Raw genomic sequence first — 25,402 nt, 5'->3', positions numbered from 1 at the left:
TGGTTATGTATACAGCTCGTTCCTTGTGCCCGTGCTACAACCAAATTCACTCTCGCACCAGCAACAGTGCCCTTTTCATCCACGTTTCAACACTAACTGAAGCCTGCATGGGGACGGTGCTCAAATCACATTAACATAGGCACAAACGAGGAGCTGTCATTGTGCAGAAAATCCACTACTGACTTGAGTCTGTAAAATGACAGCACTAAATGTCACAATAGACAGTGAGTGTGACACCATACAATAATAGTGACATTCTTTTTTAAATGCACACAAGCACTAGTTTTGCCTCAATTCTAACTAGTAAATGACAAAAAAACTGATGATGCCGCAATGAACTTAATTAAAACTTAACAATGCAGGTACTTCAGAGGACTTACTAATTCACATGCTCGCACACACGTATTCGTACACACATCACCTTTCGTGAACTTGCTATGCATTCTTTCCTCACTATGTCACAAGAGCTCAGTTCAAGCCAAACATACATATCACAGGCATGTTTCATCCCAAGTGCCGATGGGAATCAATGTGCAGAGTGAGTTTAAAAGCCTTCCACAACTTGGCCTTTTGAATCCATCAGCACCACTGCAATCACCGCTCAGACCTGACAAGTTGGATCCCTGCCGTGAGGACAGATGAGAGCCCAGGGGATACCGGTCTGAGTCTGTGATGTGTGTGGTGATGAAATTCACTTCCTGCAGTCACAACATTCATTTTTCATTTCAATGTGTAACATTAAAGACTTCCAAGAACTTTTTTATGAAATGGTTAACAGTATACAGTAAACAACTCAATCAAACGCAAGTGTAATGCAGTTAAAATTACAAAAGTAACTGTACAGTTGAACTATTAACTAGGATTAGGATTATTAGGTCTCTTCCTGTACAGCTTTTTGGAGATACTACTAACTCGGCACCTTAGACCCTTACTGGGAGCATGCAGGAGGCACACTGCTTATTGAGTGCACACTGGTGCTGGTCACTTAAAATCTTACTTAAAATCCATTCATTTACACAAGTTATGGTCACACTTTTGTGGACAAATACAACTCCTGGCAGTTTTGTAAAGCAGATCCATACTAGAAGGTACAACTTCCTTAAAATTAATAAAACCATTCTAATACCGAGTCAAGATATGGATGATGACTGCAATATATATCCCCTTTTAAAGCTTATTTTATAAATGTATAACCGGTAAAATATTTTCACGGAAAGCAATGGTCTCTGCTTATGCAAAATTTATCAAATCCAAAATTGGGGAAAACTTTGTGATTCTCAAAATCCAGATTGATAAAGGAAGTTTTTCCATGTGTGAAGTACAACAGGAAATGCATTAGATTCAGATGTTTACACCTATATTTCTTGCTCATGGTGCAGTTCAGTTCTTTGGAATCAATATCTGCTCATAACATGAAAAATACAGTTGACTTTACACAAGATTTTACATGATGTTGTTTTATTGTTAAGCATTCCTTTAAGGACCAATATAATAACACATAAGGTAACATTCTTTATGAAAAATGAAAGCATAAGGTTTCATATAAAATATATATATATATATATATAATACTAATGCAGCATATTCTAGAAACAGAATATGAAAAAAACAGCTAAAAGGTCTTCCGCTGACCGATACAGGACTAAGAGATCCGGGAAAAAGACTGTGGTGCAAGCCAAAACAGGAAATCCCCAAAAAACAGCTTGAGGTTTCTGCTTGAGGGTAAAATAAAAATAACGGAGGTCTTTTTCAGCAAAATATTAACATTTTACTTAAATCTGTCACTGAAAAGTTAGGACAAACATTTCCATTCATTGATTCACCCCCTTTAATTTGCTATTCATGACCAACATCAAAATTAATTTTGCAACAAATCTGCAGACTGTTGCGCAAATTAGTACGTTGTAAAGTCCATGCCAGTCTTGTGTTGGCTTGAAAGCTCAGATACTCATTCCAGAACTGCTCTTCCAGGTATCCTGAGTAATTTTGTTCCCAGAATCCATGGCTTCAGTCCATGACCTCTTCCTGCGTCTCCCTGAACTCCTTTACTCGAGTCTATGGTGAATAAGTTAAATGAGTGATCAAAAAAATATATTTTCAAAGAGATAGGATAATTCTTCATCTACATGCACAGCTAAGAAGACCTCAATCATGAGACCAAAGTGGTTTGATCTGTAATTGAATTAAATTTACGAGAAAAATGCCAGTGAAAAATACATACAGTTGTGATGTTTCTGGAGGAAAAAAAAGATCAGTATGCTTGTGGAACAAAGTATCCTTTGTTCGGGCAAAAGAAATGCACCTTTGTATGGGCGAGTGATCATACAAAATTGAGACTGACACACGTTTCATAACAGTGGGTTCCCTGACACTTTCTGTAAACCCCACCCCCACACACAGACATGCACATACACATGTATGCACACAAAAACACCCCCCTCCCAATTAGATCAGTTCCACTGAAATAACACTCAATCTGAAGCACACCACTTACCACCCACAGCATAAAAAGAAAATATTCTGAGAAGCAGGTACACTGTAGCAACCCATTACCATTACCTTAGGTCTGTACAATGTTGGCCCTAATACACCTGTGAATCCACACAACTGTGGGGTTGAATTAACTGTAAACAATCAATAACATTTAATACAATGATTTCCTTTTAGTTAATCTGTACTCATAGATACAGTTTATTGACAAAGCTCTCTGCTCTGATGGTGACAATCACATTGTTCTAGTTTTGAACAATGACAGACAGGCAGGTAGGTGAGTGAAGAAGGGAAAACAGAATTCAAAAACAGATAAATCATCAGCAGTTGCATTTAAAGTGGTGCCAGAGATGGAACTTGGCAGCTAGCTTATCTTTTCAGTTTAGGAAGGAGGGAGGAGATTGCACTGATGCCCCTCTCCAGGGGCAATAGGGCTTTTAGTAGCTCCAGTCCAATCTGGCAGCATTCACTAGAACATACATGCGAGCTACAGAGATGGGCGGGCGAGGCAGATACTATATGAACTTCTGGCAAAGCTCTGCTGTTGCTGTCCAAAACAAACAAGAAATAAACAAGAACGGGGTCCTAAAGGACAGGGGGTAAGCTCACCTCAAATGTGTTGAGGACATACTGACACACCTCGGTCAGGTCGTTCAAGCCCTTCCTAAGAGGCTCCACTGCAGGCAACCCACCTGGAGACGGACAGAGGAAAAAACGAGTCACTCTCTGCACGCAGACACTCACACAGCCGTGAACATTATAAAATGCTTCAGTCTTGTTTTTCATACAAGGAAACAAAACAACAAATCACTCATGTAATAATTAATAATTCACTCAATTAATAATTAAGCTAATAATGAACCTACATTACTTCTACTTTGCTGAAAGAATGGCTTTGGTATAGTTGTAATAGCTTGGTAATAAAAACAGAATAACATACCCATCAATAAAAATGCCTGAGCTGCAACACATAGAATCTTCTTAATACTAATGGGATACAGGGCCCATATTTGCATCACTTTTTTGACACTATACTTTTTTAAATTTTGAAATGTACTGGCCCACTCACAGAGAAAAGCAGAAATCGCACAGATGTTTCCCAGGAATAGGACACAACACCAACACTGCACTACACTACACGGCACTGGCATGAGTTAAGCCAAGGACAACTCCTTCAATTTGTGTGGATGGTAGATACTGTTCAGGACTGAATTGCTCTTCGGTTCAATACACCATGAGGTGCTCATCAAGGGAAAGGGCCACGGGGCTCCAGGGAGCTTCACTTAAACACAAACACGAGTTGTTTTGAAATCATTTTCATTCTATTTTTGGCCTCACTTGGAATCTCACCACTTCTTTAGTTGTGAACATGAGAAATTTCTCATATTAAGCAATAACAGGCTGCTGAAAGTGAGATGATGAACCACTTCCGCATCAAAAGTTCAGCAATACATCAGTTATCTGGAAAAGAAATGTCTATGGAATACACGTACTTCTGACGTGGTTGTACAATAAACGTCAGAAAGAACAATCAACTTCCTGTCTAAATTTATTCCTGTCTAAAGCCGCGTTTCCACCGCAGGAACTATACCCCAGAACTAGGAACCTTTTGAGGAACTCAGTGCGTTTCCACCGCAGGAACTAGGGTCTAAATTTAGTTCTGGGGGCTTTGTTTTACCCCCCAAAACGTTCCTGCTCGGGGGGTAGTACTTTTCGAAAGTACAGGAACCTTTTGGGTGGAGCTTGCAGCGCTGAACATTTATGATTGGTCGAGTACTCGTAGCGTTTGTGTTGTATTTATTTTCAGCCATTACCCGCCATGTTTGAATATACGCAGCGGCAAACCAATTTATTTTCATAATAACTTTAAATCAAACTTGTATGTTATGCGGCGCAGTAGCCTACTTTTGGTTATAGCCTGCCAACGTCTTGGAATTATAACGTGTGCTCTTCTGTTCTTTTCTTGCTTTAGTATTCGTTTTATAAAATGCTAAGCATTCGTGCTGGGACAGCATATTACGTAGGCTACCAAAACATTCAAACGGATTAATTCGGTTGCTGAATATTTTCTTCCGGATTTTCTTTGTTAGCCCGTTGTAATTGACTCAAAACGTTTGATACAGTTATGTGAGGTATGCGGTAGTTCTGCATAATTAACATTGGTGATACAGTACAAGCAAACTGGAAATCACCTTCCGCACTTTTTATCCGGATAAAATAACAGGTTAATTCTAGTAATCTTCCCTTGAGCTTTTTCAGACTGCCGTAATTTTACTCAATTTTACTGCCATTTTTCAATTCCACGAAAAGACCAGGAAGACTATGGACTCATTTATGGTGCATGGTTCGCATCTGGAGGGAACACTTCGCTGCTCGGCTAGCAGTAACTTCGAAGGAAAGCAAACGGTGGCTGTACCACTACTAATTTACATTTTAACGCAAGTCCGAGTTTTCGTTCTATTCTTGTCATTTTGCGATTAGCCTATATGGAATTGACGACGAGAAAGTAATAAAACAGCAAATTGTTTACAACGTGTGCATGTTTTCTGCTGTTAATGAATGTGTTTGAGAGGATATATGAAAATCAATAAATACAAAAGTAACCATATATAGTCATTGTTGGTAACCCGTTGTATATAAGTGGAATAAACCCCTCCGGGCTGCCCCGGTTATTAGAAAATAATGTAGGCTACTTCGGTGGTAATATGGGGTTACAGAAGAAATCATATGACAGATGGACCGACGACAACGTCAGTGGGCTAATTTGCCTGATCTTCGCGGTACTTTAGACCCCGGTGGAAACGCAGACAACCATTGGCTGAAGGAACCTTTTAGTTCCTGGTAAAGTAGTTCCGGGGACTGAAAGTTCCGGGTAATTTTGGTGGAAACGCGGCTTTAATAACCTTTCCAAATACACTGATTACATTCTTTAAGGGCATTCCACAGTAAAATCATGACTACCATGTTTCCCCTAATCTTAGAATCAGTAAAACTACATTGTGGCTTGCATATTCAACCAAACACATAAAAATGTAAGATTAATGACAAGGAACAGCTGATTTTTATGTGGGCCTTTGGTGTAAAACTGTATGACGGTCAATGTTCGTTGAATTTAGGAAAACCACTCCATAAACTTCAAACCGATGACTGTTCTAAGTGGATGGTTTTTTTGAATCTTTTATCATTGAACAAGGCCCTTAACCTAAATTGTTAAGTGGTATAAATGGAAAAACTAATTCAATTTAAGTAATGAAAGTATACAATCACACTCATTGTGTACAACACACTTTTCAACTTCCTGTTACCCTCCAGAGGACTGACCTTTTGACAAACATATTTGGCGGTTGGCTTTCAGCCTAATGGGACACAACAGCATGCATTTGAGAAACCCCTCCTTAGCCAGTCTTTAGGCAGTCTTAAGTCCAAGTCCAAGGGTTCCACATTGAATGGGGAAAGAAATAGGCTACTTTCCTCCAAGAACATTTCCCCCTCCACATTTTCATATTTAATGAATGACATACAGGGCTGTCACATACATGTATAAATCTCATCTGGCTTACACATCCTTATTAATACTGTGATCACTGTAATTTGCCTAATGAAATTACAATGATCAAACATTGTGTGTTTTATTAATGGGTCCTCAGCCACGAGAGAGGGTATTGAGGTTATAAGAATTTGGAACACAGATGCTCAAGAGACACAAACTGACTGTGGTGCTGCTGCATCAGCTGCTTAAGAGCCAGCCTGTTTTCAGAGTCGATGGTGAGGGAACGGCCATGGTCTTCACCCAGACACTGTTACATTCACATCTGCGCCAATTACCCTCCTCTGCTAATTACATTCAGTCCACAGACAGTGCTGGCGGGGCCTCTAATTACAGTGGAGACTGGCCATGAATAATCTTTTTTTTCCCCTTCCAAGCTTAACCCATTTGTGCATTAAGGTTTAATGCCCGTCTCAAAATCTCCATTTCATGTCTTTCAAAGATTGGGTTAAATGCATAGATGTCTGTCTGGAACAGAGGGAGATAAAACGAGGGGGGGACTGGTGATGTCAACAAATGTCTATTATACCTCCCCCCCCAATCTTCACCCCCAACCAATTCAATTAGGGGCCAGAGGGTTGGGCACCCTGCCCTACACTTTGACACACTGCAACAGTGGTTCATCCAATATTCTCATTTAAGAAAATTGATTCCTTTCTTTGCAAGAATGCTGCACAGGAAAGAAGAGAGAAGAAAAAAAAACATTCTTTACCCCTAAAGGGCACATGGGACCAAAGAGACAGCAAAGCTTTTCTTTCAGCGGGGAAAGCAAATGTTTTCAACTGGACAGATTCTCTCTGGCAGCAGCCCCTGGTCATGTGAACAGCAGCACTGGGTTTGAGTGTGCTCTGAAACTAAATTAACTGATCTGGGTACGCCTGAAAAAAAAAAAACACACAAAAAAGCACAGATGGCAAGCAAAAATCTGCCAAACCCTCAGCGGAATTTGTGAGGGGTGTGTGTGTGTTCGCATGTGCAGAGGAGAAGCCCTTAGACGCACTGCCCACTTTTCTTTCCAGTAGAAATCCATTTGCTCTAAGGCCTACCATCGCACACGCACATGTGCACATGCACACGCAGCGGGATGAGGTGTGGCGCAAGCAAAGTAAGCGTCACCTCGAGTCTGTATGCGGAAGTTGATCTTGCTCTCCGAGGGGTGAGTGATACTGTAGCCACAGAATTCCACATTTGGGCTGAGGACACAGGAAAAGAGCACCGTGTCATTCACACACTCTTCAGAGTCAAAACAAAAATTAAATAAAAAAAAAACTGTACAAACTGCACTACAGACTGTAGTCTGAGGTTTGTCCTCTCTTTTTCTCTAATTCTAAGTGGCCCTTGCAAGGTTCTTTTTGTTAGAAGCCTACAACATTTACAAAATTGTATCATATACTGTATCAGATTGAATCTATCCGTATCAAATAAACCAAAACATCAAATTGCTCTTTCCTCTTCTGAAGATTCTTCCACTAGTCCATTTCCTGTTTCACCACTTACTAACATTACCACAGGCAAATGCTAATGAAGAATTACCCCAAAGGCTTACAAATCACCCAACTAATGAGACTTACGCTTGCACAGACATTATCTAGTGAGAACACTGTAGTACATTGGCTACATGATACCACATGTTGATACTACATATCTGATCAAATCAAACCTTGTGCATCATGAACATTTAGTTTTTTAAAACCACACAAGTGTGGGGGACAGCAAAATAGGCATACAACAAACACAGATCTCAGGAGTGGTGGTGGAAAGTCATTTAAAAATATGATTGCAGCTTATTAGCATCATCTGTTGTGATCATAAGAAAACAAGGCTGCTGCATTCATTAGAGGTAATCTCTAATTAGCAGAGAATTTGTATGGTTGTCATTAGTCACTGTGGTCATGAGGTTAGTAGTATTTACCTTTTTTAAATGCTGTTCATCAGTTTATTGTGGTCATTATCGTTTGGATATGTTGTTATGATGGTAATTGGAAACCGCTTTCACAGTTATAAGATGACATATCAGTCAAAGACAAAGACAAAGACTGTTGATGGTGTAGACATTGGAATGGCAGTCACTCAAGGCAGTTCACATGGTCTTACTTCTTCATAATTACATATCTCAGCGCATTCCCCAGGGTGTGGTCTTCCTCATGCAGCACAAAGGTCACACAACCTTCATCTGCACCATCCGCCTGCACCTGGAACACAGAGAAAATGTACTACTGTTATAATAGTTATGTCACTGCACGGTAAACTTTATGCCCTGGCACAAAAGTGTAATTATGGAGAAACCCCCCTCGGTTTGTAAATATACAGAAACAGGATAAGACTAGGAACCAGGCTAGTCCTGTCAGTCCAAAACAGCTTCTTTTTTAACACGACGGCCAAAATACCTCTGTGCGCAATGTAATATCCGCCATAATATAAGGAAAAACTTTTTTTAATAGCACTAATCAGCAGAACTGAGAGACTGTTTGGTGCAATACGTACTCTATGAGGGAGCTAAATAAGTTCACGCGCTTACAAAAAATTCTACCGTTTTAAAATGTGAGTAAACATACGTAGTGCAGCATGACACTTCTGCGACAATTTGGAAATTATTCTCTTTTTGCAAGCATTCTTCGAAAGGAATCATTTCGGCATCTGTAGCTATAATCAATGAGCTATGATTATTCGAGATGACAGGACATTCTTCCAGAGCTAGCTAGCTACCAACATAATCGGTACTTCACTACCCTCAAGCGGCAAGAAGTTCGGTTCATGGAGTCAACTGAATTGACTTTACGAAGAGAGGCTGAGCCACTAAGTTAGCTTGCGTAGGTAATTGCAATTGCTGAAAGCCTACAAGTCCGGCGCGCGACACAACCAGAAAGAATCGTTAAACACGTGTTATCCAGCTAGCTAGATCGTTAATTACTCGCAAAACGCTATCAATGCAAAGTGACACACGTTAGACCTTGCCAGCTCAGTAACATGAAATAAGCTCTAGGCACACCACGCTTGGTGTTTATGGGATATAACCAACGTGAGTACGCAAAGCTAGTTATATTTCTTAAATCAACATCCCATTCGGGTTTAATTTGGTTAACAGTTTTACTCCACTCTTACCATTTCCAACACTGCTTTCTTATCTTCTACCCCTGCCATGCTTCCAACAGCAGACGAATAATGACGTCACATAGCGCATGCTCGCTTTAACGTTAATTTGAACGGAACGATGAGCAGCCGATGTGAGCTGCCCTTCTATTTGGACATTTTAGGCTATTATTATTTTGTAAAGACGTATTACAATCCACCACTTTATTCTTTTTGAACACAAAAGATCAATTGAGATGTGCTTAGCTGGAGGGTTGAAACCTCAGGTTTAGACCAGTCTAGACCACAGAACTGCAAAACAACTGGAACAGCTTGTTCCTCTTCCACAGTTGTGAACGTTTGCTCCAGTTTTATAAATTTCTATAGTTTTAGAGGTTTAAACTCAGCTACGTTTTTTTTTTTGTTCTCAAAAGTATTGGATAGTTTAACATTTTTTCACCTATCTGGGTTTTGGACTTTCGGGTTGTATTTTGTAAAATTAAGTGTTATTTTTTTTTTTTTTGGGGGGGGGGGGGGGGGGGTCATAGGTTCGATTCCTGGGTAGCACACTGCCGTTGTACCCTTGGGCAAGGTACTTAACCGGAATTGCTTCATATATCCAGCTGTATAAATGGATACAATGTAAAATACCATGTAAAAGTTGTGTAAGTCGCTCTGGATAAGAGCGTCTGCTAAATGCCTGTAAAGTAGTGTATCTGTATTCATAGGACTCTGAAATAGGTTTCTGTCTCTCATTGAATTTAAACGAGCAGAAGGCAAACATTATGTAACATTGAATGGACTATATTGTTATACTTTATTGTTATTTCGAATGGAGAAAACACGAGCCAAAATGGCACAATACCGTTAGGGAAATCATGCATAATCTCATACAATTATCTCTCTCTCTCTCCCTTTCCCTCTCTCTGCTATTTTCTGCCTTAAAACATTAACAGTAGGAATACAGAGGTTAAAACCATGGTCAAAACTTTGAGGAGAAAACATCAATAACCTATTGTAGTCTCCACAGTTCTGAACTACATATCCCACACTCGTAGCGAGTGAAAGTTCTCACGCAGTGTAGATGCGGCTGCCAGAGACTGGTGGTAAACACTAACAGAAGGTGACTGGGCAGCAAACATTTGAGGTTGCCACACGCTAAAACTGGCGATTTGGATTTAAACCGAAGGTAGGCAGATCTTTACAGAATATTTCAAAGTGTATTGTCAGTATCTGATGTGTGGTGGTTGACGTCAACGCGTCAACTCTGGTTTCTGTTAAGTGCTGTTCGATAGTGTAGCTAGTCTAACTAGTCTAATGATTTTTAGCTATACTAGTCCAGTAGTACTTGTGATACCTGGCTTGTTGACACGTAGCTGTGATTCCGAAAGCAGATAGCGTTATGACAGCGAACGTGTGACATTCCAGAAGGCTAATAGCTAGCTACCACATAGCTAAACGTTGGGTTACAAACCGTGTGTCCCCAACAACAACAGAGCAACATGGCTTAGTCCATGTGCACCGTGGTAAATTGTTTCCTAGATTGTCTATCGATACATTCGTGTGTGATTAACGTGAACTTTCAGTAAATCACCTCACATGACACAAGGAAGGGCCGGCTTGCTATCTAGCATTTCATTAGCTTGGCAAGGATATCTAGAGCTTAGTTAGCTCTTTGTCGTTATAACTTTAACGTTATCCTACGTCGACGTATGGCAAATTGAGTTATATACATAATTTGTTCTTGCCTTGATCGAGACACTTGCTAACTAGCAATCTAATACCATACGCAACTATTAACTAACGTTATTTATTTGACTACACATTGGCTGTTCCATAATGGATGTTCAGTTTCACAGTAGCTAGCAGCAGTTTGTCTGTCTAACGATAGAGCTAGCTAAATATATTTTTTGTGTAACGAGTTTTTATTTTAACGCTAACCTCTTAGTAATCTTAGTCTATTGCGATAAAATATGTGAAGGTAACTACCAACTAACTAGTTATACTCATGCCTGTCAGTTTTTAACAATTTTAAGAATATCTTCTCTTTTTTATGTTCTAGCAATTTAAAAACCAATTTCAGCCTCTGAGTTATGCTCTGACCAACCCCTTCACGCCATTGCCCACATTCCTTCGATGACCAGTGCTGGAATTACCTGTTGCCATGGCAATCCTATTTGCGGTGGTGTCCCGAGGTACCACCGTCCTGGCCAAACATGCATGGTGTGGTGGTAACTTCCTGGAGGTCACGGAGCAAATCTTGGCTAAAATACCGTCAGAGAACAACAAGTTAACCTACTCCCATGGCAAGTGAGTGTCTTTTCTGCTGGGCCAGAAGTTCTTTTTCCTACATGCAGGACTGGCTGCTAAATTTAGAATTTGCAACCCTCACACCTTCATTGTGATGTATGATTTGGTCCCAGTTCAAACCCGTATATACAGCAGTATTTTCATTCTCAGTTGTATAGCTTGACTTTAAAAATGTAGATCTAGGCGAACAGAAATCCATTTTCGTTGATTCACAAAAAAATTTATGTGATTTCTACCAGTCATTTTGTTCTGCTGTGTGAAAGCAAGGTGTTTTGATTGGCTCAAACTAGGCAATGATTGACAGCATGTTCTAGCTTCACCTGTTGTCAGGTTCTTGAAACTTCACTCTCACTTCTTTAATAAAATGGTTTTAGGTAAGTAAATCCTCCAGATTGACATACAAGAGCAGTAGGCTTCATCCATTGCTCTCTCTTTTTTGTCCAGTGGGTGATCATAAGCTTGAAGCGAACCTGGCTTTTGTGTTTGTTTTATATTTTTATATACGATTGCGATATGTTGTGTGTTGTGTTTTGACTGGCACTAATGCATAGCTTTACTCTCCTCCCTATCTGTAGCTATCTGTTCCACTACATCTGTCATGACAGAATTATCTACTTGTGTATCACAGACGATGTGAGTATCAGCCAGGCTTCGTGGTCACTTTCAGTCTTCCACTTGCAGTTCCAGTTTTTCATGCAGGGCTGTGCTTTGCGAGGAATGTTTATTGACCTTTTATAAATAGCAAGTTGAAATGACTGCAAGTACTAGATATGACACTCAGTTCTCCATTGGAAATACTGAGTTGTGCCTTTTCATGGCAGAATTGCACATGAATACCAATGAGCTTGTGCATATTTCCCTTTAGCACTGAGACCGATCTAAGGACTATTAATGCTATCAGTCATGAATAGGGAACACCGAATGAAAGGCTTTGGCTAGCCAGGTTATTTGCCTGGACTGACTATCTTTCATGTTTGGTTGTCTTAATGAATATGGAGAATGCATGTAAATGAGGCCAGCTGGCACAGCTCCTGCGCTAAGCCTGCTTTCCACTGCAGGACTTTGAGAGGTCACGGGCATTCAACTTCCTGAGCGAGGTGAAGAAGCGTTTTCAGACGACCTACGGCTCTCGGGCCCAGACGGCCCTACCCTATGCCATGAACAGCGAATTCTCCAGTGCACTGGCTGCTCAGATGGTGAGTGGCTCAGAAACATGCACACCCACCCACTGGTCATCATGGGCCCACCTGACCATACCTGAAATTCCCTGTGATCAATATTAATAAGGCTTGCATTTGACAATTTGCTAGGAGAAATAAATGTCCATAGAAGTTGAAAATGTACTACAATAAATTTATCATAGCGCTATGATTCGTTATAGTCATTCGTACTTAATATTCTTGTACGTAATTGGTTCAGAGCTGATTTATACAAATGTTAAAGCTCACCTGTAGTTGCCACAGATTGTGTACCTGTTTGTCACTACAAGAAGTTATTAATGCAAGCCAAAATTAGCTGTAGTAAGGCAGTGCAAGGGACTAGAACTGGTTAAGCTCTACAGAGGGCCTGTGAGCGTGTGTTTTTTTCACTGCCCTGAGATGTCAAGCCTGAACACAGCTTTAAATGAGGGAATGGTTAAATCTGGGGTGGGGGGATTAGCTTGGTGTATTATTCCCCAAACTAAAAGGAGGCCAAGGTCTTTGGTTTCATGATAGAGTATTTTATAACACTGTCCCGTGATTCAAGCATGACACCAGTCATTGCCTTGGGGGGCAATGCACTCTGGGAAATATCTAACTCACAGCAGATCTCTGTACGTGGTGTCAACCCAAAAAGCTGCCACTGGGCCAGATTTTCTGTGTGTTTTTTCCCCTTCAAGTTAATACTGAGGTAAAATAAGTACTTATTTTTACTTCTGAGAAATTTTTTGAGAGTTTTCTGCGGCAGGTTGGGTCATTTGCACTGGGGTTAGTGAATGCAGTTGTGGTTTGTATTGTGAGCCAGACCCGGTGATTTAAAGTAAAGGTTGTCTCAGGGTCTCAAATGATGTGAAATCTACTCTCTCTAACCCCCTACCCTCAACAGAAGCACCACTCGGATCCACAGGCTGCAGATCGCGCGACAGACACGCAGGCACAGGTGGATGACTTAAAGGGAATTATGGTCCGCAATATCGGTAAGCAGGAGTGAATGAATAGAACATTGTTATTTCAGATTTTTTTCACATGGCTGAGGAAATGTAGTGTTTATACTCCTATAGGTGAAGATTATCATATTTTGCTTTCTGAATTGATCTCCCTTACTACTGTCTCCACATAGACCTGGTGGCTCAGAGAGGAGAGAAGATTGAGCTGCTGATTGACAAGACCGAGAACCTTGTGGACTCTGTGGGTAGTATTCACGTTCTCCAGATTTTTTATGGTTTCTGTTCAGGCCATTAACTTGTAGCACTGATGCTGTCTCTTGTTCTCTTTGTGTTATTTTCTGGTGCCAGTCTGTCACCTTTAAAACCAGCAGCCGTAACCTGGCACGTGCCATGTGCATGAAGAACCTGAAGCTGACCATCATCCTCGTCAGCGTATCCATTGTGAGTGCTGGCCTTGTCTTTTCGGACACAGCTGGAGTTCTTTTTTGGAGTAGGTGCTGTGTCACTTAACAGGTGTATGTCGGTCTCCCCAGGTGGTGCTCTACATCGTCACTTCAGCTGCCTGTGGAGGACTCAGCTGGCCCAACTGTGTGAAGAAGTAGGGAGGCTGGGAGGGGGGGTGCCATGGAGGGACACTTCCATACCTGCTTCAGCCAGGGGAACCAACCACTGTCAAGACCAGATACTTGAACTGAAGCTGATCTTCCTGTCCTCACCACACAAGGTCCAAGATCACACCTGCCTTAGGCACGGACTAGAAGCAGCATGGAAGTCATTTGGTCAATAATGCTAACCAATGCTAAGGCGATCATCACTACATTCTAAAATGTTACACACACGTATGGTGTAAGAATAGGCTTACTCACTCAGCCTCACTTTGGCCATTTTTGGCTCATTTAGGTAAGATGGGAGCTATTCTGGAGTCTAGGCTTTAATCTTAATCTGAGAATCCAGTTTTGTGGTAGACAAAATAATTTGTTGAGTGGTGGTGAAATCATCTGAAATGATCCTCACTCATTCCCGGAGGGCTCTCACCTTTGTGTTACTAAAGATAGTGTGCATTCTACTGATATTTCAACAGTCTGCCATCAGCACGGTCACTACAGTATTGCTGTCATCATCATGAATATACAGTCCACTTTGCAAAATAGTAGTGATTTGAGGTTTCTCCTCTACAAAGTTTGTAAGGTCAGTAGCCTGCACCAGTCTAATTCTGAACCTATACATGGTGTCAGTTCCTGGGTCAGGTTTACCTCAAACAGCATGAATTCATCACCCGTAACCCTGACTGTCTATGTGTGGTCAAACTTACATTTACATCTCAAGGCATACTGAGGAAAATCGAAAAATCTTTGGCGCAGCCTGTTCTGTTCTTGGGCTTATTGTCCTTCAGAAGAGCAAGGCTCATTTAGGCTCATTTATTTATTTCATACATCACATTTGTCAAATTGCCATTGGCAAATCGGTATGTTTTCTTTTTAATGTTAGTTCCCCACAATTATTTTTACTTAGCAGTTTATGAAATATATGATGTGACGTTACACTTACATCACATTGTATTAAACTGTTATATATGCAACTTTTTTATGTGTGCTGTTTATCCAGAGCATATAAATATCTTCCATTTTATGCTTCTGAATGTATACTGTATGTACACATGTATAATGCACTGATTTCAAAAGCAGAATGCTGTGATATCTCATTTGTTTTCTCATTTTCCTCTTACATGCAGGTACAGAGCTTTGCGGTATGTTGATATTCAACATGAAATAGCACTTTTCACTGCGTTTCATTCCTGCTGCTTCATTTTCTTAAGGAGTTGACCTTCAGACGAGTAAAGTCATGAGTCCAAATGGAGCCACAGTTCCCATTATTTTGGCCCAACGCCCTTTCTCATGATCCCATGCAGATCATGTGAACCGAGCTGCTGGGCATAAGATGTGCGGTTTTTAGCCGACTTACCAGTATATTATATGGCAGTAAAAGGGAGGGAGATTGATGTGTTGTGAAATGACTGAGGTTATGAGCTGGTGACCAAGGAGGAGCCTCACACTGGTGCACATATGGTCATATTGACTTCCGCTTGAGTGATTGCCCTGCTCATAAAGTTTCATACTGGGGGGCTTTCAATTTCTGTTTTTGTTGCTGTTATTTTCTTAATTAAGGCCAGAATTGTAAAATTGGTTCCATCCTATGAGGTCTCAGCTGTTGGACCACGTCTGCCTCGGTCCTGGATTCACAAAGGTGAAACATGGTGAACTTTAACATGAAGTTATGCAAATGAGGTCAAGTTGCCATTTTTTTTTTTTTTTTTTTTTTTTTTTTTCATGAAGTTGTATTAACTTCAACAAGCTGTATTTTGAATTAAAGTGACATGCTGGACTGAGGTAATGTATATGTTTTTCTTCATGAATAGAGACTTGTTCTAAAAACAGCATTATGCTCATTTTCATTTTGGGATTTTTATTGGTCATTCAACTGTCATGGTTCTGCTCAATCAGCTAACAGATGATATTGCTGGTGGGATTTTGGACATCTTGCAAGCCTGTTGAAAATATTCTTCATAAATAAATAAAATAAACACCACTACTGTAGAAATGGCTTGTTTTATTTGGTGCTGAAAGCTTTGGGACATGAGGGCTTATTTGGGTGCCATGTATTTCTGTTCCCTCGCAAAAGTTCCAATGAAGGTTGCACGCAGTCATAAGCAAGGTGGCGATGAATGTGTCCACACTGAAATTTACGACAAATAAAAAAAAAATGAAAATATCAGCAAATTCATAATGATTATGAGGCCATATTGGGATAATAAAATTGCAGGGACAATAAATAATGCACAACGTCAAAAGTGATTACCATTATTTTATTGACACAAATTGTTATTCATATGTTCTCTTCAAAAAGAGAATATTTCATATTTTTTTCAGGTAAGCTTGGATAGGTACAGTCTATGAGGAGAGATCATTTCTGTTTGTGATGATATTTGTGGTGACCCAGAATGACATAGACTTAATATGCTACTCGATGGTGTTCAATTTAAATGAAAGCCACTTACTCTTTTTCCTGGAGACAATGACATATACATCTATCAGTGGTTGTAAGAAAATAACCAAAGGGGCAGACTTGCATTCACTATATAAAGTTAGTCTCGATATACACATGCATATACTGGACTGGACAAAACCTTATAGCAAATAAAAATATATTATTCACCTGCAAAACAATTATCCTTGGAATAACAACAGAACGGACATTGAATGCACATTACATCAGTCTTGATCAATGATAAGTGTCTGTAGCATTCGGTCCACCGAAGAGGCGGATTGGTCTCGGCTGCGCCGGCTGGTGGAGAGAGCACACGCACCTGGGTTGCGTTAACTAATCAGCCCAGGTGCTTAAAGGTGTGCTGCTCTCCACAGTTTGGGGCCAAGACCGGGAGATAACGCCGAGAGCGCAGTTATGATTTTCTTTTCGCTTTAGTTTGAGCACAAAAGAAAAAGAAAGCAATCCTCAGCTGGGATGCTGGAGGAGCTGGACCTTGCCAGGAAGGCGGGTCAACGACAAAGCATGGAACTGAAAAGTTGCTGCTCTGTTTTACTTTCTTTTGTCTTTGTTATTTTAGCTTGTTGTTTCAGTTTATTGTTTTTGCCCGGAACCCGTGAGGGGGAAGGGTGAAGGTGTCCGTTCATTTTATTTCATGTTTGTGTGGGTGTGCTCTCTCTCTCCGTGCGATGGACAACGGTGTTGCCCGGTACTGCCACATCTCCATTCCCAGGGGTGTCATACATGGCGTGTGACAGTGTCACTTAGGATTTGACAGGTACAGTGAGCTCAAATTTTTGGGACAAAGTCTTTTTTTTCTTCCTGTGAGCCTGTCCTGTCAAGCTCTCTTTGAGTCCACTCACAGAACCTCTCCACCTTGCTCATCAGTCACAGCTGAGGCCCATACGTGCCTCATTCTGAGACAAGGATCAGACAGTTTTGATTTTTGACTAATCAAAATTTGCCTGAGTGTGGCTTTCTGCCTGCTTTGGAAACGTGGCTGGTCTGAAAAGCATTGGTGATAATGGACGATGTGATGTTGACCCAGGCAGTTTGTGGACAAGACAGCTTTATCCGAGGCTTAGGTTCAGTTCCGGATAAATAAATGAATAAATAAATAAATGTCTGCTTTTGTTTTGAGAGACGTGACATGGCAGCTGTGTCACTGAGGAGTGCAGAGGACGCTTGCTGTGCTGCTCAAGGTCACGGTGAGGACTCTGAAGCATGCTGCAGCGTTGCTGCCCTGGTGTGAGTCCAGTTCTGCATCACCATGGAAACCACAGAGGTCTTAAGGGAGCACCAGCCACTGATGTCACTGGGAGACTGAACATGGTCAGGGACAGATGAATATTATGCTCTGGGTATGTTTTTTCTTTGTATTTATGCATTGTACTACCAAACACAAGCACAACACAAGCCAAGCATATAAAAGGAGTACAAAAAGATAGTAAAAAATATTCTCAAATAACAATAAAGAAGTCCCTACTGAAGTTGTGAGTAAAATTAAGCCATTTTCTTGCATGTGCATGCATGAAGAGAGAACTATATGGAACATGTATGTGTGCAATGAGGGTGTAAACAGTCTAGGTGTCTGGCGCACAACAGTGCTCAGAGTAAGATATACGCCTCGCTGTGGGTTCCATCGGCATCGTTGGAGCTCTCGTTGCCGTCCACATCGGACAGGAAGCCGCTGCCATTTTGCCGGAGCTGGCGCTCGAGTGCGGTGAGCCGCTGCTTGAGTCTCTGCTGCGTGGCCGTGTACTCGCTGAGCAGCCGGGCGAAGCGCGTCTGCAGGGTGTCCAGGGAGGCCTCCAACCGCTCCACCTTCTCCTCCATCTCCTCCCCGCCCAGACCACCGCCCGCCCTGTCGTCCAGCAGGCCCTCCTTCTGCAGGATCTCCCTCCCTCGCTCCTCCAGCACCTTCTTAGCGTCCGGGAACTCCATCACGGCCTCCATCAGGTCGTCTTTGGACAGGCAGAAGAGGTCGGAGTAGCCGATGCTGCGGATGTTCGCGGTGCGGCGGTTGCCCATCTTGCTGCCCTGGATGTTGAGGATGCTGATCTCGCCGAAGCAGCTGCCGGAGGTCAGCAGGGCGTACTGCGTGACGCCGTCATCCGCCACCACCGCCAGCCGGCCCTCCTTGATGATGTACATCTCCTTGCCAATGTCGCCTTTGCGGCAGACGTAGTCTCCGGGGCTGAAGACCTGGGGGCGGAGCTTGAGCACCAGCTCCACCAGCAGACCCGCCTCGCAGTCCTGGAAGATCCGCACCTTCTTCAGGGTATCCAGGTGCACGTTGATGGCAATCTCGGCCCGCAGCTTGTTCGGTAAGTTCTTCAGGACCTCCTGCTCGTCTATGGCCTTCTTGTTGGTCCACAGGTAGTCGAACCACTTGATGACGCGTGCCTCCAGTTCCTTGCTCACCTTGCGGAACTGCATGTAATGCTTGATGGCATCGATGCGGCCCTGGAACTCTGCCCGCGTGGCATTCATGTTGGAGATCATGGCTCCCACATTACCCACGATGGTGGCGAAAATCAGCACACCCACCAGGAAGTCAAAGACCACAAAGAGGTACTCCTCGTCCCGAACAGGTGCGGGCATCTCCCCGATCGTGGTGAGTGTGAGGGTGGACCAGTAGAGGCAGTAGATGTAGCCTCGGGCCAGCGAACCAAACTCCGGGTCTGAGATGTTTGGGTAGACCCAGGTGTCAGAGCCAAAGCCCAAGGACTTGGAGATGGCGAAGTAGATGCAGGCGTTCCAGTGGATGATGACCAGGATGTAGAGCACCAGGTTGCAGATGCGGAACATGTTTGGGTAGTTGGTGCGTGTCTCTGTGCGGTCAAAGAACTCAAACATGCGGGAAAAGCGGAGCAGGCGGTTAAACCGCAGCTGGGGCGTGTGAATGCCGGTGGCCACATAGGCCAGGTCCGTGGGCAAGATGGACAGCACGTCCAGTTTGAACTGCAGCGTTCGGACATAGTGGTCCCTCAGCTTGGACAAGTCTTTCACCAGCAGACCCTGCTCCAGGAAGCCTGCAGCAGAAACAAGTGTAAGAGGTGGGAATAATAAGCCAAACTATATTGACTGAGAGTCTCTCTATACGGGTCTGGCAAAGACAACTTACCTGTGCGCAGCCGGACACAGGAGTCCAGGATGTACACAGCATCGGACAGGTAGTCCAGCACCAGCCAGAGGATGGTGTTATTGGTCTGCAGCTCATCAAAGCAGGCCCTGAATGCAGAGAAAATGCAACTACTGTACTAAAATGGCACAGTGCACCATCAATGTATTTACATGCACCATCACTGCAAAAGGAGAAGCAATCTAAAACAGTAGCTGTGCTCAAATGCTTTCTAAATTTTCCTTGTTTCCCTACCGTGCTTCCTTTTTCTGCTTCCTTCTAAAAACTTCAGAAGGAGTAGAGGAGATAAGGAAACAAGACCAGTGCAATGTACTTGTGAGAATTCAGACATCTGTAAAACAGTGTGCGGTGACCATTGTAAAAAATGAGAAATAACAAATAAACCTTAATTGTGATGCATGTCGTTTACAAAATGTATCCTTTCTTCAGTCCTTCCTTTCACATATGCACCAGTGCTTCCCCAAACTTTTTGATTACTAGCTTGCTTTAAAAAAGAAAGTCTGTCATTTGCAACCATTTATAGCTCAAGTACGTTCCACTAAGGATAAGTACTTATATCACTTGTCAAAGGAAGCAAACGAGGACGTACCATGTTTCCTTCCTTTATATATTAAAAAATTTGGACATTTACTGACAGGGTAGCCAGTTAGTTCTATTATTCTGGGGGACTGATGACAAGGGGACAGTGATGGAGGATTTTTTTTAAAGTATTCAGACACAGTCAGAGAGGTCTGTGCCCTTACCATCTGAGTGATTAGTAATCAGTGCCCTTATTATATAGTTCGAATTTAATGAGGCAGCTGCTGTTCCAGAAGCTTCTCTTCACTGTCTTAGTAGAGGCTCGTATTGCGCAACACGCACCCTGCTTCTGTGTTTAAAAATGGCAGTCACTTGTATTAGACTCATATTTGCTTACGTAGCCAAATATATTAGTAACTGAATACACACACACACACACACACACACATGCATGTATATAATACACAGCATATAGCAACATTTCAGTGCACTTTCAGAAACAGGGATTACTATACCTGACCACTAGGAGGCACCAGTTATAAAGAACGGCAGCAGCAATTATGAACAACCAGCGATAATACATGTCATCAGCTGGTGCCATGACAAACACATCTGGCTTCTTTCTGTGGGCCGAAGAAGACAGGATGTAAGTGTGGATTCCAGACTCCGATCACTTATTCACTCACTGGACTTTAGGTTGACATCTGATGGTGATTGCACCGAGTGCAATCCTATGAGGTCGAATGCACCAGTCACCCACGTTGGGCTAGTTTTGTTTGCTGCCCATAATCAAAACTTGTTCAAAATGGACCAAATCATTTTCAAATTATGTTTCACTTTTGTCTTTTAAGTGTGAATAAGAAGACATAATATTTGTAATTATTTGTAAAAAAACGTTTTTAAAAAAAGTTTTTAAAAAATTCACAAAAAAAAACAATTCATTGCAGGCTTTTGCTTCCTTAAATGACAGATGTGCAGTGATCCTTATAATGGTGTCAAAACGGCTAAACTGTGACCCCTTTATAAACTATGATTCAGTCTGTGGATGCTGATTCAAACAAAACTATGGCAGTGACACATACGAGATGTAACCTAATAGTTATATCACTTCGTATCACTAAGTTCATCTTTTCAAAAGATACCACAGACTCGGTTCTGCAGTTAAAGGGCACGGACATATCGAATGTACACGGACTCAAACGCACTTAGCCTGCTTGTTGCTGTTGGAGCCTGTGGCGTCGCCTTGGTTGGTGCTCATGCGGCTGGGGGCAACCTGGAGCTCAGGCCCACGGAACCTCTCCAAGAACGAGTCGGGCCGCTCTTCCTCCTCCAACAGGCTCTTATGGGCCCACTCACGCAGAGTGATCACCATACTCACCAACCTAAGAGAGAGAGTGAAACAAATAAATACAGAGGGAGAGACATAGAGAAAAGAGAGATGGAGGGAGAGGAAGAGAGAGAGAGGGAGGGAGAGGGAGAGAGATAGTGAGAGAGAGAGAGAGACCTCAATGCTCTGGATTTCATCAACATCATCAACATTTCAGAGGGAGTGAAAAGAGAATATTGTTTTTGCCTGTTTATGCAAATAGGAATGTGTGTGTAATGCTAAATTTTTATAGCGAATACAAGTCTTTCCCTGTGGTAATCTGGAGGAAATGATCACTGAATACACCAAGAATTCAATAGTGAGAGTGAGAATACACTCACTGACTCAAATTGAAAGTCACAGTGCAAACTACTGTATAAAACTTAATTCTGGAAGCTTTTTATTTTTTATTATTATTATATATTTTTTTTAACAAATATACACAAAAAGGCACAAGCACTCACCGAGACATGGCCCCTCTTCCCCTGAAGGAATTTGGGGAGTTGAGTCCTCGGGGTTCGATTGTTGCCACCCTCTGCAGTTCTGAGCAGGTGTCATCACACACAGATGGCACACTACAGAGAAGGGCATAGACACCAGGGTTTCAACAAACACAGGCCAATAAGGCACAGCATTATCCAAATCAAACTGATGCAGACCCCCTTTTACCGGCTGAAGGTGCTGTCTGCCCGGTCAGATTCATCCTCCATTGAAGTTTTCACTGATAGCCTGTGCGTGGACAGGTCTGAGCTCTCTACTGCCACCTGGCCTGTCATTCTGTCACTGCAACAACACAAAATATTTGTAGCATACTCTCCAACCTGAAAATTAGAATGCAGTACACATTATTAAATTACATTTAGGTGCTTAACAGACATCCTCACCCAAGGTGAAGAAAATAGTTTACATCCAACATTTTATCCATTTACATGGCTGCTGAAGGAATTCAGGTTAAACAGTTACATTACCAACTGTGCATGAGAAATGCAAACAGGCAACTTACAGTTACTAGTCCAGTGTCTTCACTGGTCCACCATACCACTGTCTGAAATTTTCAGTGGGTTATGCCAGCAAACACTTCTTGAGTTTTGAGTTAAACAGAAAGATGACAATATTCACTTACAAGTGAGAAATGGGAAACAGAGGAGTTTGGCAAGGGACAAAAGTCAGACACAGTGAAGGAGAGAAAGAGAGAAAGAGCGAGAGCCTTTAAATGTACTGATTCAACCAAGTCATTTTAGTTCAGCAATACATTAACAAAGAAGGGAGAGACATAATCAATACAATTAAATTGTGGAAGAAGTAACATGCTGCTCTGGGCATGTGGAGGGCAAGCCAGCCATGTAGGGGTAGAATTATAAGGACTAGCACATTTACTGGGGAGAGTTAAAGCATTTTATCTACCAAAACATTTACATCATGCCTTATCCACACCGAGAAGGCAATAGGCATGACAAGAGCCACCTCACTATAAGTGACTGTATTAACAGAAAGATATTCAATCATTAGCATAGTATCACAAATAAAATGGCTTAGGTGTAATGAGATCCATCTCATTTGAAGTGATAGATCCAAAAATGGATCATTACAAGTATATTCTCCATCCATAGGATTCTGTGTTTGTGCTGTCACCATTGTTCAGTGTCTGAGCAGTTAAGTCACCGAAGGAGCATGAGGATTCTTCTGCTGTTCTGTGACATAAAATCCAAATTGGGGTCAACACTTCAGCAATTCTGAATTCAAGGAGGAGTAAATGATAGCAGGTGCAGCAAGGACCAGAAAACAGCACATCCGGTCTGCATCAATTGCCACAGAAAAGCACATTGTAACCATGGAAACAACCTTGGCATCCATAGCAACAACAGGTATGGTAGCGATTAATGTCCCCACCATCCCCTTTCAAGAGGGGAGAAAGGGAATGAGCGAGACAGAAAATAAAAAGACAAAGAGAAGAAGATGTTGTATTCACACTGGGCCACTAATGTACCGTGAACCATGAGCAGACCTTTGACCAAGCTCAAATGAAACATCACCACTGCCTCTGAGTGCCAATGCGCTAAGGACGCACTAAGTAAACAAGCTTAATTTTTCATTCTCCAGGCTGGACAGGAAGTAAAGGAGATGAGCAATTTGTGAAGATTGTAGGAGGGCAGCAAGGAACGGACATGCTCTTAATGAATTGGTTTGTCATTTGCTTGGCAGCATGTACTGTCAATCTGATCCTGCCTTTCAACAAGGGCCCAACATCAATCCAGTCAAACCTCAGTTCTTCTTTAAAGAACAAGCATTACAAAGAGGTTTACAATCTACCTGCCACATCTTACCCATATAAACACAAAGTGAAAAGAGCAGAATCCATTCCCTGCAATGGCTGATCATTATTACAACCTCAAACAATCACGCATAGTATATGAATGTGAAGAGTATTCAATCTGCTGTTTTCAGTCTGAATGGCCGGGCTAGCATTGTTATTGCTATATATTTTGCATGGTGCAATGTGTGCATGTCAGATCGTCATACTAATAGGCCTGCCTTTAAGAGTACTCACCAGCTTGTTCCACTGTTCTCTGGCGATGTGACTGAGAAGAAACTTCACCAATCTAGAAATGAGTTCCCAGCTACTGCTACTATATCCCAGAGCTCTGAGCTTGACCTCTGCTCCTTCTGAAAAAGCATCTCCAAAGACACAGGTCTTCCTTCTCCTCAGGTCTGTTTCCTGCGAGTCCACTTATCTCCAGTACTTATGCCTGTTCAAAGCTTTGTTGCTTCACCGACCCCAGATCGGTGTTCTTCTCCCCAGAACCTGTGCCTCTCTTCAAATCTCTGCCAGTCCACTGTATCCAGATCAGCATCAGCTGATCCAAGGTCTACCCTTCTCTGATGGTCACCCGGACATTCTGAGATTCCAATGATGGAGGGACGAGCAGGAAAAGAAGGGAAGAGGAATGACAACACGGAGGGGGCAAGGCTGTTGAGTGCCCTCGGTTGCACAGAGCACGCTAGATTGCGTGCGCCTCTTGTCGTCTCTTTCTCAGCTCTAAAGGAAAACGAGCATGACTCTGATCAGCTCCCTCGCTCCAGTCATGCACCCCTGCCCACAGAGGAAGTCCTGAAAGAGGCCAAAGGGGCGAGGCCATCCAGCATCCTCCTCGAAAACCTGAGAGAGACACAGCTCCCTGGCTCTCTCCTTTGTGGCACGGAGCCCATCATTATTCAGGAAGGCCCTTGTCCCTTTGAAGAGGGCTGATTGCGGCAGGAAAAAGGCGGCATCTTTCATCATCTGAAAGATGAGGGGGGGCTCTTAATTAATTATGGAAGAATCGGTGGCCACCACTTGTTTCTGCATCTTTGATTTCAATACTAATGCAATTGATTTTGTATGTGGGTGTGCACCCTTCAACCACCCCCCCGCCCCCGCCCCCTCCCCCCAACCCATCATCCTCATACCTCTTCTCGCTGGTGATTTCCACAATACCAATCACAGAAAAAATGCACTGAACCCCATTGCAGCTGGTCCTCACAGAGCCTTTTGGCAAGATGCCACAGCCAGTCAAATTCTGCTTTGAAAATAGCAAGACTGGTCTGCAACAGACACTCAGAGAGATAAATGGCACCCATACAACAGTGTTCCATTTAAAAGTCTCACACCATCAACAGAACAAGACAGTCTACAATCCACTGCACAGTGCAGAGGTATTTTTAGGGCTTCCACTGTGGGAATGAGGGAGAAAATGAATAAATAATGGAGAAGAGATGAAAGGTGTGGAC

General features: G+C 42.3%; 3 protein-coding genes across 5 annotated transcripts; 1 reads left to right on the top strand and 2 right to left on the bottom strand.

The window, feature by feature from the left end:
* Positions 1 to 1,810: 1,810 nt before the first annotated feature.
* On the bottom strand, positions 1,811 to 9,288 carry polr1d (RNA polymerase I and III subunit D). The gene is made up of 5 exons (XM_064328321.1): positions 9,140 to 9,288; positions 8,132 to 8,229; positions 7,154 to 7,230; positions 3,100 to 3,182; positions 1,811 to 2,055 (listed from the first exon to the last, which is right to left on the bottom strand). The coding sequence occupies exons 1-5, from the start codon at positions 9,176 to 9,178 to the stop codon at positions 2,008 to 2,010; spliced, it is 345 nt and encodes a 114-aa protein (XP_064184391.1). The 5' UTR covers positions 9,179 to 9,288; the 3' UTR covers positions 1,811 to 2,007.
* Positions 9,289 to 10,138: 850 nt separating this feature from the next.
* Positions 10,139 to 16,148, top strand: LOC135251163 (vesicle-associated membrane protein 7-like). Of its 3 annotated transcripts, none has more exons than XM_064328317.1 (8): positions 10,139 to 10,295; positions 11,169 to 11,416; positions 11,992 to 12,049; positions 12,475 to 12,612; positions 13,502 to 13,592; positions 13,736 to 13,803; positions 13,911 to 14,003; positions 14,096 to 16,148. In XM_064328317.1, the coding sequence occupies exons 2-8, from the start codon at positions 11,271 to 11,273 to the stop codon at positions 14,162 to 14,164; spliced, it is 663 nt and encodes a 220-aa protein (XP_064184387.1). In that variant the 5' UTR covers positions 10,139 to 10,295; positions 11,169 to 11,270; the 3' UTR covers positions 14,165 to 16,148. The 3 variants fall into 3 exon arrangements, with proteins under 3 accessions (XP_064184387.1, XP_064184388.1, XP_064184389.1); XM_064328318.1 differs by lacking the exon at positions 10,139 to 10,295 and adding an exon at positions 10,500 to 10,632; XM_064328319.1 differs by lacking the exon at positions 10,139 to 10,295 and adding an exon at positions 11,069 to 11,087.
* A 1,208-nt stretch (positions 16,149 to 17,356) lies between these two features.
* Positions 17,357 to 24,992, bottom strand: LOC135251162 (cyclic nucleotide-gated cation channel-like). The gene is made up of 7 exons (XM_064328316.1): positions 24,183 to 24,992; positions 22,304 to 22,417; positions 22,099 to 22,209; positions 21,474 to 21,650; positions 20,784 to 20,891; positions 19,732 to 19,838; positions 17,357 to 19,639 (listed from the first exon to the last, which is right to left on the bottom strand). The coding sequence occupies exons 2-7, from the start codon at positions 22,408 to 22,410 to the stop codon at positions 18,213 to 18,215; spliced, it is 2,037 nt and encodes a 678-aa protein (XP_064184386.1). The 5' UTR covers positions 22,411 to 22,417; positions 24,183 to 24,992; the 3' UTR covers positions 17,357 to 18,212.
* Positions 24,993 to 25,402: the final 410 nt, after the last annotated feature.

Source organism: Anguilla rostrata, chromosome 3, assembly GCF_018555375.3.
Source record: "Anguilla rostrata isolate EN2019 chromosome 3, ASM1855537v3, whole genome shotgun sequence".
NCBI classification, from domain to species: Eukaryota; Metazoa; Chordata; class Actinopteri; order Anguilliformes; family Anguillidae; genus Anguilla; species Anguilla rostrata.
This window is presented reverse-complemented; position numbering and strand designations above follow the sequence as displayed.